The sequence below is a fragment of the Chrysochloris asiatica genome, unplaced genomic scaffold (assembly GCF_000296735.1).
Source record: "Chrysochloris asiatica unplaced genomic scaffold, ChrAsi1.0 scaffold00039, whole genome shotgun sequence".
Lineage (NCBI taxonomy): Eukaryota > Metazoa > Chordata > Mammalia > Afrosoricida > Chrysochloridae > Chrysochloris > Chrysochloris asiatica.
This window is the reverse complement of record NW_006408557.1, coordinates 11,794,868-11,808,050: the sequence shown is the minus strand read 5'-3', so window position 1 is coordinate 11,808,050 and position 13,183 is coordinate 11,794,868. Positions and strand designations below refer to the sequence as shown.

Sequence of the window (13,183 nt, the reverse complement as noted above, 5' to 3'; positions counted from 1 at the left end):
AGTATGACTTTGAATATATTCCACCTGAATTTAGAGAACATCTCAAGAACAGATTTGATGCACTAAGCACTAATGATTGAAGACCAGAGATCTGTGGGATAACATCAATAACATCCTACAGGAAAAAAGCAAAATGTCATTGAAAAGACAGAAAAGACCAAAAGGGATGTCAGAAAAGACTCTGAAACTTGCTCTCCAGCATAGAGATGCTAAAAAACAAAAAATGGAAGAAATGAGCAAATAAAACAGAAGAACAAAAAATTTCTAAGAGCAGCTCAAGAAGACAAAATCAAGTATTATAATGAAATGTGCAAAGACCTGGAGTTAGAAAACCAACAGGGAAGAACACACTCAACATATGTCAAGCTGACGGAACTGAAGAAAAAATTCCAGCCTCGACTAGCAATATTGAAGGATTCTATGGGCAAAATACCGAATGACACAGAAAGCCTCAAAAGACAATGGAAGGTATATACAAAGTCACTATACCAAAAAGAAATAGTCAATGCTCAATCATTTTAAGAGGAGGCATATAATCAAGAACCGATGGTAGTGAAGCTGCACTGTAGGCACTGGTAAAAACAAGAATCCAGGAATTGATGAAATATAAATAGAAATCTATCAACAAACTGAAGAAGTACTGGAAGCGCTCACTCATCTATGCCAAGAAAATTGGACGAGAGCTACTTGGCTAAACAATTGGAAGAGAGCCATATTTGTGCCCATTCCAAAGAGAGGTGATCCAATGGAATGCAGAAATCACTGAACAATGTCATTAAAATCATGTGATTTACTTGCATGTGCAAGTAAAATTTTGCTGAAGAGAATTCAAAAATTTCTGTAACAGTACATAAACAGGGAACTACATGAAATTCAAGTCAGATTCAGAAAAGGACATGATATGAGGAATAACATTGCTGACATCAGATAGATCTTGGCTGTAAGCATAGAATACAAGAAAGACGTTTACTTGTACTTTATTGACTACGCAAAGGCTTTCAACTGTGTGGATCGTGACAAACACTGCAAAGAAAGGGTATTCCAAAACAACAGTGCTCATGAGTAACCTGTATATACCTAGACCAAGAGACACAAATATTACTTTCTTCCAGTCAGTTGGCCAAGAACCTATTTTACAAATATCTTGGCATAGACAAGTATTTCCAGTATTGCATCCATTTATTGAAACATCTCAACTGGCATTCTGTCAATTCCTGGAGACTTTAAATTTGGCAATTTCTTCACTTTAGCTTGCCTTGGTACAGTGACTCCTTGGATTCCTTCCATATTCTTTTGATGCATCCTGTGTCAATGAACATTTTGCCCGTTGTTGTCGTTGCTGTTAGGTATCATCCAGTCAGTTCTGGCTCATAGCAGCCCTATGCACAACTGCACAAACCCAGCCATATGCCATTCTCACAATTGCTGTTACCTTTGAGCCACTGTTGCTGTCACTGTGTCAGTCCATCTTGTTGAGTGCCTTCCTCTTTTTTTGCTGACCCTCCACTTTACCAACCATGGTGTCCTTTTCCAGGGACTGGTCCTTCCTAACAACATGCCCAAAGAACAAGAAGCAAAGTCTCATCATCCTCACATCTAAGGAATGTTCCGATTGTACTTCTTCCATGACAGTGTTTGTTCTTCTGGCAGTCCATGGTACTTTCTATATTTTTCACCAACACTATATTTCAAATGCATCAATTGTTCCTTATTCATTGTCCAACTTTCATGTGTATAAGACTGAAAATACCATGGCTTGGGTCAGGCGCACCTTAGTGACATCTTTGCTTTATAACACTTTACAGAGGTCTTATGCAGCAGATTTGCCCAATGCAATAAGTTATTTGATTTCTTACCTGCAGCATCCATGAATGTTGATTATGGATCCAAGCAAAATGAAGTCTTTGACAACTTCAGTCTTTTCTCCATTTATCAGATTATTTATTGGTCTAGTTGTGAGATTTTTGTTTTCTTTACAATGAGGTGCCATCCTCATCAGTATTTCAAGTCCTTTTCACTTCCAGCAAGGTTGTGTCATCTGCATATCGCAGGTTGTTCATGAATCTTCTTCCAATCCTGCTGTCATGTCTTCTCCATATAATCGAACTTCTCAAATTCTTTGCTCAGCATACAGATTCAATAAGTACGGTGAAAGGATACAACACTGTCGCACATCGTTCCTGATTTTAAACTATTCATTATTTCCTTGCTCTGTTCTAATATGTTCTTCTTGGTCTATGTATGAATGTTTCAGCTTAAGCCTTGAATTTTTTCTTCAATTCTTTCAGCTTGTTCTTCCTTTTTAGTTTCCTAACTCCATACCTCGTCTTTTCAAGCAGTCCTTGGAAATCTTCTGCTCAGCTTGTACTTCATCATTTCCACTATTCATTTTAACTACTCTATATTCAAAAGCAAGTTTCAGAGTCTTCTTATATCCATTTTAGTACATTCTTTCTTCCCTGTCTCTTTAATGGCCTTTTGCTTTCTTCCTGTGTATCTTTGATGCTATCCCACACTTACTCAATATGCCAAATTTATTATTACAATGGTCTCTAAATTCAGGTGAAAGGTTCTCAAGGTCATACTTTGGCTATTGTAGCTTTGTTTTAATTTTCTTCAACTTGCATTTGAGCAATAGATGGTCTGTTCTTCAGCCAGCCCCTGGCATTGCTCTGACTGATGAAATAGAGCTTCTCCAGCATCTCTTCCCATAAGTAAGTTGATTTCATGCCTATACAGTCCATCTGGTGAGGTCCACATGCATAGTCACTCTTTATATTGTTGAAAAAGGCATTTGCAATGAATATATCATTGGTCTTGCCAAATTCTGTTAGATCTCCCACATCATTTCTATCAGTAAGTCCATGTTTTTTAACTGTCAATTGTTTCCAACGTTCTCATTCCAATTACCAGAAATTACCAATGCATCTTGATTGCATGTCTGATCAATTTTAGACTGCAGCCATTTGTTAAATATCTTCAATTTCTTTATCTTTGGCATTAGTGGTTGGTGTATCAATTTGAGTAATAGTCATACTAAGTGGTTTTTCGTGCTAGTATGACATATGGCTATTATCCCATCACTGGCATAACTGTACTTCAGGATAGACCTTGACATTTTTTTTGGATGGTGAATGCAATACTATCCATCCCTCTTTGTTATTCCCAGCACAGTAGATCATATATCTGCCACTTGTCTGCCAGTTTGTTACACTGTCATGGCTTGCATGATGCTGGGATGCTGAAAACTATGCCACTAGTATCTCAGTATCTCAAATACCAGCTGGGTCATCCATGATGGCCAGGTTTCGGCAGAGCTTTCAGACTAAGGTAGATTAGGAAGAAGAACCTGGCCATCTGCTTCTAAAAACCTTGGTCACTTAAAACTTTGTTAAAAGCAGTAGGATATCATCTGATAAAGTGCCAGAAGATGAGTGCCTCAGGTTGGAAGGCACTCAAAATACGACTGGGGCAGAACTGCCTCTTCAATGCAGAGTCGACTTAAATGTTGTGGATGAAGTCAATCTTTCAGGACCTTCAGTTGCTGATGTGGCATGACTCAAAATGAGAATAGCTGCAAATATCCATTAGTAATCAGAACCTGGGATATAAGAAGCATGAACCTAGCAAATTAGAAATTGTCAAAAATGAAATAGGATGCTTAAAGATCAATATCCTATGTATTAGTCAGCTGAAATGGATTGTATTGGCCATTTTGAATTACACAAACATAGGGTCAACATGCTTGTACACTAACAGGAAAAAAAAACAAAATAAAACAAAACAAAAACTGGAGTGCTATGGCTAAAAAGGAGTCCTGGAGTGGTGCTGTGGATTAAGAGCGATACTGCACAGTCAGTTTGAATCACAATGTCAGTGGTTCAAGCTCACCTATACAGGGTCACTATGGGTCAGAATCAACTCGATGGCACTTAACAACAACATGACTAAAAATTGCTTATGCCCCAAAGAGGCCACAAGAACTCTTTTAAAGCTAGTAGAGGAACTTGGCAAAATTACAGGGTATAAGATCAGCAAACAAAACTCAGTTGTGCTTCTCTATATATCTGAAATGAGAAATCTGAAAGGGAAATTAGGCAAACAATCCCATTTATAACAGCATCTAAGAGAATGAAGCACCTAAAAATAAATCTAACCAGGGATGGCAAGAACATATACGAAGGGGCTTCAAAAATGTCATGGAGAAATAAGTATTTAATTTTTAATAATTTAACATTTATTTTATTAAAGATAATCTGAAAATTTTACACAAACTTTCTGAAGCTTGCTTGTACAATGAAAACTATAAAACATTGCTGAAAGAGATAAAAGAAAAATTAAATAAATGGAAAGATGTTCCATGATAATGTACTGGAAGTCTTAATATTACTAAGATGTCAATACTATTCACCATCAAACTATAGATCTATAAGCAATCAATGCAATCCAGAAAAAAACTACAACAGCCTTGTTTATGAAAATAGATAAACCAATCCTTAACTATATGTAGAATGGAAGACGTCCCTAAATAGATAAAGCAATGTTGAAAGAGAACAAAGTAGGAGGACTCATACTGCCTGGTTTTAAAATAGACTTTGAACCACAAGGTTGGCAGTTCAAACCCACCAGCTGTTCCTAAGAAACCTACACAGGGTCACTATGAGTCAAAACTGACTCAACAGCATTTAACAAAAACAACAAACACAGCTATAGTAATCACAACAACCTGGCACTGATATAATAATAGACATACAGATCAACAGCATAGAACTGAGATTCCAGAAACATAACCACATATCTACAGTCAACTGATTTTTGAGAAGGGTGCTAAGTCCATTCAATAGTGAAAGAAGAATCTCTTCAATAAATGGTGTTAGGAAAATTGGATTTCCACATTCAGAAAAATTAGATAGGATCCAAGTCTCTTCACACCATACATAAAAACAAATTAAAAGTAAAATAAGGGCCTAAATGTAAACTAAAATCATAAAATTCTCAGCTAGACATAAAGGGACAACACTGTCAGACCTGGCTTTCACCAGTGGATTACCTAATATACTAACAAAAACACAGATAGCAAAAGACAAAATAAACGTGGCTTCAAAAGTTAAATACTTTTATTCATCAAAAGATTATACCGAAAAAAGTGACAAGACAAGCTACTAGCTTGAACAGTATCTTCAGAAGCCAAACATATTTAAATGATACAATGTTGTTGCTGGTAACTGCCATTGAGTCGATTCCAATTTATAGCGACCCTGTATAAGGTTTCCAAGGAGCAGCTGGTGAGTCTGAACCACCACCTTGTGGTTCAAACTGGCCTTGTGGTCCAGTATTTTATTCCATGATATAATGACCAAAATATATTTAAAATGATACAATAGTCAGAATATTTAAAGCTTCAATATCTGAAAAACAAAACTAAAAATAATCCAATCATAAATGGGCTAATAATTTCAACAGATATTTCCCGAAAGTAGACAGTAAAATGGCCACCGAACACATGACAAGGTACTCAGCATTATTAGCCATCAGAGAGATCCAAATTAAAACCACAAATACCATTTTATACCCACCAATATGACTAACAAAAAAAACCCAAAAAATTAACAAGTCAAGAATATGAGGAAATTGGAGCCCTTTCTTACCTATTGCTGATGGAGTCCTGGTATGGTTCTGTAGGATAAACACTGGACTGACTGCTAACCACAACAGTGGCAGTCCAAAGCCACGAGCCAATCCTTGGAAACCCTATACAGGGTCACTATGAGTCAGAACTGACTTGATGACACTTACCAGCAACAACCCATTGTTGATAGGAATGCAAAATGGTACAAGTGTTGTGGAAAAAATGGTTTCTCAAAAAACAAAAAATAGAACTACCATATGACCCAGCAATTCCATTCTAAGGTTGTTGTTGTTAAGTGCTAATGGAGTCAGTTCTGACCCATAGTGATCCTGTTTAGGGTTTCCGAGGAGCAGCTGGTAAGCATGAACTGCTGACATTGCAGTTCAAACCGACGTTGCAGTCTAGTACATTAGCCCACAACACCACAACAGGACTCCCTATTCTAAGGTATATACCTAAAATCTTAAAAGCAGAGACTCAAACACAGATTACTAATACCAATGCTCATTGTGGCACCATTCACAATAACTATTTATTATCCAGCTGGCAATCCTGGAAGGGGCCGCCATGTGTTAGGCACTGTGCCAGCTATTGATTAGTGACTGTGCCTATATTAGGTATTACTGTAGTATTAACTAATACAAATACTAATTATAACTAGTCCAAAAATTTTACAACTAAAGTAGGAATTACAGAAAAATGCAATTTGAAGTTTTCTGATCAAAATTTGGCCAAAAATTAATTCACAGAAAAAATTGGTACTTTATCTATCCTACACATGAACAAATGAACATTAGTGCCTGGCCCTGATCTGAAACTTCCTACCCATTACTTCCAATTTTAGCAAAAGATGATTAAAGAAAAAAACCGCATAGTATAAAATAAGACTTCACCTTCAGTTCTTTAAGCTTTTCTGTATTTGTGGTGAAATGCGCAGTATGAGCTTGCACATGCTCACACTGCTTTAAATAGTTCCGGTTTCGAGTATGAGCCTTCTTTTCCGATTCACATATTTCCTTCAGGTATTTCTTTAATTTTACATATTTCAGCTTAACTCTAGAAAAATAAAAGAAGAATTTAAACAATGGATTTAGACTTTGACAAGCTTAAGCACGAGAATTTTCCTCAACAAAATTGTTCATGAGACAATTTATTCTAAGATATTTTTCTACAAACATTGAAATCCCAAGGACAGAATGCACGTATATACACTTTTCAAGACAGAAAACTAATAAAGCATCACTGGTGTATCACATGGCTACATTTAGGCTTAACTCTCCTGAGAAATGCATATAAGATGACATTATAACATTTATACAATAAAGGTTTATCACAAATTTATTTCTCAAAATTAAATATGATTTCAAGAGTAAAGTCTGCATGGCCATGTTCGGATAAATGTCTATTAGAATCCTCTTATAGAGCAAACAATTTCAAAGCAAATCACTCACCTGAAAATACTTGAATTATAAACTAAAGATTTGTTAATGAATTTTGAAATTTAATATAGCAAAGAAGCTCAAATTTGGATAACATAAAAATATTTGCTAAAAATTAAAACAATATATTATTAAAATACATTATAATAATATATGGACTAAACTCTACTCAAACTGTGCAAAAAAAAAACCCTTTAGGACCCCTACTCAAAGTATAATATCAAAAGACACACTGTATGTATATAACACATGTTATATACAGCACACTTTTCTCACAGAACCACACTACTAATTCTAGGTAGCACTATGACTAAAGCACTTGGATACTGAGCTAATCAAAAGGTTGATGGTTCAAACTCACTATCTAGTCCAAGGGAGAGAGATGTGCTAGTTTGCTTACATAAAGTCTTGGAAACCCTATGGGGAAGTTCTACCCTGCTCTAAGGGTCTCTATGAGTTGGAATCAACAGTATGGCAGTGGGTTTGGTTTTTTGGTTTTCCACTTTATGACTATATATATCAAAAGACACTACTTGGTTATGCAGCATTTCTACTGAGGGCTCAATACATTATTATTAAATATCCTTCCCAAGAAAATAATGAAGCACAAAAAATATATACCTTCAAAATATAGATTTGCAAAGATGCTAGAACTGTCCACAATTAATCACAAGACTTTAAACTCTACCTAAAACCATTTTTTAAAAAAATGTTTTATTGTGAATTATGTGATAGCTTACGTGGGAGAACATTAGCTTTACATTCATCCTATCGTATATTGTTACATTGCCATGGTTACAATCCCCTCCATGCATCATCAACCAACCAAATGGTACACCCCGCAAGCCTGCCCCTTGGTCGTTACCCCAAACCATTTTTATGTGATAATAATTCTATGCTTTGACCTTGGTTGACCATCCCCATTTTCCCTTCTGATCAAAAAACTTAGTACTGTAAAAAAAACCAAAACATTGAAGGCACCATCAACAGTAAAACTAAGCACTGGTTTTACTGTTGCTTGTGCCTTTCATCTTTTACTTCAGGGACAATAAAGGACTTAAAAACTTTCACTGTCATTCACACAAAGACACCTACTAAGCTGCTGCACCGTGTGTAGGTAAAATTGTTACCATGCCTTCTTTATCCAAATGGAATTGCACTCCTCTCCCCACATTAGCCTTCAAAGTTGACCACAGAAGTAAATCAACCCAATCCAACCATTTATACTTTCAGTGCTCAAATATGACAAGAACTCAGCAAAAGTCAACATGGAAACAATGAAAACAGTACAATAAAGTGTGACTAATGGAGTCCTGGTGTGGTGTTGTAGGGTAAACACTGCACTGCTAACAAGATTGGTGGTTCAAACCAACTAGCTACTCCCTGGAAACCCTATGCAGGGTTTCTATGAGTCAGAACAGACTCTACAGCACTTAACAACAACAAATGTGCTATGAGGAAACTATAAGGGGTTCTTATGTACTGGGCAGCCTGACTTAATTGAAGGAGTTAAGGAGCCCTTCCCAGTGGAAATCATTTTTCACCTGACACCTGAAGGATGGGGAAAACATTAACCCATAATTGAAGAGAACAAGAGTAAAAAGATTCAGACAAAACACTCCAGGCAGGGGAAACAACATGTTGGAAAGCCCAGTGGCAATAAGTAATAACAGCAACAATATTGGTAAAAAGAGTAATAAATAATACATTGACTTTTACTCTGGCCAGACACTTATCCCTATTTTATAGATGAAGAACTAGAGGCACAGAATGTTGAAGCAATTATCCTAGAACCACATAGTTAAGAGCTGGTGGGGTTCATATAATTCAACTCATAAGTTATAGGCACCTGGCAATAGAGCCCATCTGCTTAACATCACACTACACTACTCTAAGAGCTTACCATGCTCAAGAATCTGAAATTTCTGCTAGTGTAGAATTTCAGTGTAGTAGTCTGGCAGAGGTAATGATGATGATGAAAAATAAGCAGGGAGCAGACAATGGATGGTATGGTAGCTGCCATACTGAACACCTCTTGTGCCCTCCTTATATCCTCTTGGCCCAATCTTTTTTACTACTCCTGGTATGACTCTGAAGGATCAGCACATGGTCAGCAATTCAAATTTAACCAGCGGCTCCTCAGAAACCCTATACAGGATCTCTATGAGTCAGAACCAACTGGACAGCATGTAACAGTAACTCTTAATTTAGACTAAGTAGCCTAAAGAGGATAGCATATTTGTTATTCATTGCTCACAGTTATTTAATGAACTCCTGGTGTGGCGCTGTAGGATCAGCACTGGATTGCGACTCACAAGGTCAGCAGTTCAAACCCACCAGCTGCTCCTCAAACACCCTATACAAGGTCGCTATGAGCTGGAAGCAACTCAATGGCATTTGACAAGAACAACATAGTAATTCACAGTCATTCTTATATATGAACAAATGAGACACCACGAAACCCTGCCTATAGCAATTCATTGAAAGACCTAAGGGATTTACACATTAATCAAGACATAAACTCAATGTATTTACATTTATGACCAAAAAGATTTTTACTAAGATGCATTAAATATTTTTACTTAAAATATTTAAACAAAACAGAGTTCTGAAATAACAAACATCAAATAATGAAAATAAAGTTATTTTCATCTTGTACTAATTTTAACCAAATTTATTCTTTATAATGATTCTACTACATTGTAAATTTATATCAAATTATTACAAATTAAAAATAAGAGCATATGGCACATGAGCGGAATGTAGGACCTTATCCAGAGAAGCAGCGACAACAGAAATGGAGGCAGAGATGAGGACATGGAGAGAAGGAACAGCTGAATGAAGATATGTAACTAAAAGGAGGGAATAGCTATTTTTCATTTCAGGAATGGACAATCCCAGGTCATCAAGAAGGAAGAGCATGAGTGGAACTTGGGATCTGGGATTCCTGACTGAAGAAGCAGCGACAGCAGAGATGGTGACAGAAGTGGTGACATGGAGCAGTTATGGACTCTAGGCCCATGGACTGAATGAGGCTGTGTGCCTAAGGGCTGAAGATTGACTTTTGGACATTTATGTGTGCATCCAGTATTTATGGTCTGTTCATTCATGATATATAAGGAGAAAATGGGGCCAGTGTATTTTCGGTTGTATGTGTTTTAGCTATATCAGGCGTAACTATGATGCAACCTAATATAGGCATAGTTAGCTGTACTCTTACAGACATTCAGAATGATACACTTTATACAGAAAAGAGCCAACAGATACTAAATAGATTTGAGAAGTATAAATGAAGATGGACCAACGTGTGTAAAGAGAAAAGGGGAGAACTTGTGAGAAATAGCTGTTGGTGAACCATCTTCATAATCAAGGAAACCTTGGGGGTAGCAGGTTGGCATGACAAAAGGAACTCTGAGGAGAAGAAGAGACTAGTTTGACTTACTAGACTCTTTTAAAACAAGAATACACCCATCAAGGAAATAGAGGAAGTTCATGGAGAGGGGGTGAAACTAACTTTAAATGAGAATGCTCCCTGTAGGGACTAGTAGGCACCATTCAGGAAAGATTGTAAGCACCAAAGTACCCAGTAAAAGGGAAATGGAGGACGGGCTTTTTCTGAGTTAGGTTAATAAAACTCTTTGTCAAATGGCCATGCAGCACATCTCCCTTGTTTACGGAGTTGGGTGCCCAATTTTGCAAAATCAAATAAAGAGAACCTCACTTTCAAAAAAAATAAGGAACTTCCAGCACCTCCTTGACCAGGCAGCACAGGTGCGCAGGCTCCAGGAAAGGGTGGGTGGTATCGCACAGAGGAGGCCCCCGCCTGGTAGACAGCCAGTCTTTGGGCAAATGTAAGACTTTAGCCTCCAACATTGTGGACTTGCTTTTTTGAAGGGTCAAGCTGCTGGGGAGTTGTGGGCATTTTGGACCTGCGCGTGGCTCCCGCTCCGGGACTGCACCCGACCCCTGCGGAGCTTGGAGCACAGGGCTTGAGCAGACCCATTCGGAAGGCAGGTGCACCCAGAGAGCTAGCGGGGCCACAGGAACTGGCACAGTCCTTCGTGGCGGGGGGGCTCATTGCCATAGGAGGCGTTGTCGGGCCGGGTGCCCACGGTGCAGGGAGATAGAGAGATGCATTTTTTGAAGCCGTCAGACAGGGACGCCATCTGCCTGCAGCCACTAATCCTGCCCTCTGCCTAGGCTAGCCCTCTGCCCAACCTCCGAGGCTCAGGCCCGCCCATCAAGGCACAAGCTAGCACAAGCGGAGACGCTTTGAGGTGGTTTTTACCACCAGCAACAAGGCAGTCCTGCTATGGCTCTGCGGGTTAAAGGACCAGACTGCAGAGCCTTTTGAACTGCAAGGTTGGTGGTTCGAGCCCACAAGCTGCTCCTTAGAAACCCTATACAGGGTCCTTTTTTTTTTTTCTTTGTGTGTGTGACTAGAGATTGACTTAATTAATCTCGTTTTTTCTGATGCTGAATTCTTCTTTTTTTTTCTTGTCTTGCTTTGTTGTTATCTCATTATTGCTTTTGTTTTTCATTTTGCTTTTGGTTTTGTTTTCTACTTGACTGGTGTTGCTTGGCTGTCACATAGCCTCCCTTCTGCTATCGGAGAACTCTGCTTTTGTTTTTCATTTTGCTTTTGGTTTTGTTTTCTACCTGACTGGTGTTGTTTGGCTGTCACATAGCCTCCCTTCTGCAATTGGAGGACTCTTTGTCCCCCGTACATTACACAAAAAGAGTCAGCAACTGCTGCCAAAAGCCAAGCTGCAATAACACATTATAAAACACCAAAACCCAGGCAAGAACCAATACCAGCTGCCATAAACTAGGAAAACAGACAACACCTGTAAGAGTTACTCTGAGTTAAGCAATAAGAAGAGTGAAAAGGGAAGCCCACATCCTGATCACATCTTCCTGGAGGCAATCAGAAAACATAAAAAATTACCAAACTACACAATTAATTATTAGGGCCACAGATAAACATTAAACATGTCCAAGAAGCAAAAGCAGATGACCATATCGGCACATGTCCAGAAAAAAGATAAAATATCTGAGACAAGTGAACCAGAAGTAGACCTTCTCTCCATGCTGGAAGGAGGGCAGGCCTTGGAAATACCTGGGAAAGAATTCAGAAAAATGACTATGAAATGTTTCAAAACACTTTACAATGGAGTTGAGAAAAATAAGGAAGAAGTCAGAAAAGTTCTACAGGAACAGTCAAACAAGATAGATACAGCATTGGTAACATTCCAAAACCTACAGAAAGAGGTCCAAACAATCAACAACAAAATAGCAGAAATAGAAAAGTCTTTAAAAGGGCAGAGGAGTAGAATAGATGAGATGGAAGGAAGAATCAGTGAGCTGGAAGACAAGTCTCTCAATACCACTAAGATAGAAGAACAAACCTAAAAAAGGGTAAAAAATTCAGAGGAAGGTCTAAGATTCATGTTGGACAACATGAAGAGGAATAACCTAAGAATTATTGACATTCCAGAACAAAATAAGTTACACAAGTCCACAGAGGAAATAGTCGAAGAACTACTGGAAGAAAATTTCTCTAACATCCTCAAAAGTGAAAAAACATACAAGATGCCCAACGAAGTCCAGGAAGGGTGGACTCCAAAAGAAAATCACCAAGACATATCATAGTCAAGCTTTCTAATTTCAAAGACAAGGAGACACTCTGGAAAGCAGCAAGAGAAAGCAGAGGGGTCACATACAAGGGCAAACAAGTCAGACTAAGTTCAGACCTCTCAGCAGGAACCATGCAAGTGAGAAGACAATGGAGAGACATATAGAAAACCCTGCAAGAAAAAAATTTCCAACCAAGAATCTTCTATCCAGGAAAGCTATCAATCAAATATGAGGGTGTAATCAAAACATTCCAGAAAAAGCAGAAGCTATGGGACTTCACCAAAGCCAACCCTGCGCTACAAAACATCCTAAAGGGAGTTCTGTGGACCGAGAACCAACAAGAACAGACAACAACCAGAGACTGACGTACATGGCAGCACCTCCCTGAATTAAGTCAACAGAAAGAAGAAATGCTAACAAAACAAAACTATAAGAACAAACTCAGAGACTCTGGGAGGGTAGTCTATGACCAAAACAA

The 13,183-nt window shown here is 38.1% G+C and overlaps 1 protein-coding gene across 1 annotated transcript in view; it reads right to left on the bottom strand.

Moving 5' to 3' along the window:
* The window catches only part of PLK1S1 (polo-like kinase 1 substrate 1), a 239,786-nt gene that overhangs the window by 204,780 nt on the left and 21,823 nt on the right, over nt 1-13,183 (bottom strand). Inside the window, exon 3 of the mRNA XM_006860749.1 lies at nt 6,523-6,685. Coding sequence (XP_006860811.1) covers nt 6,523-6,685 — 163 coding nt within the window. The remainder of the gene's footprint in view (nt 1-6,522; nt 6,686-13,183) is intronic.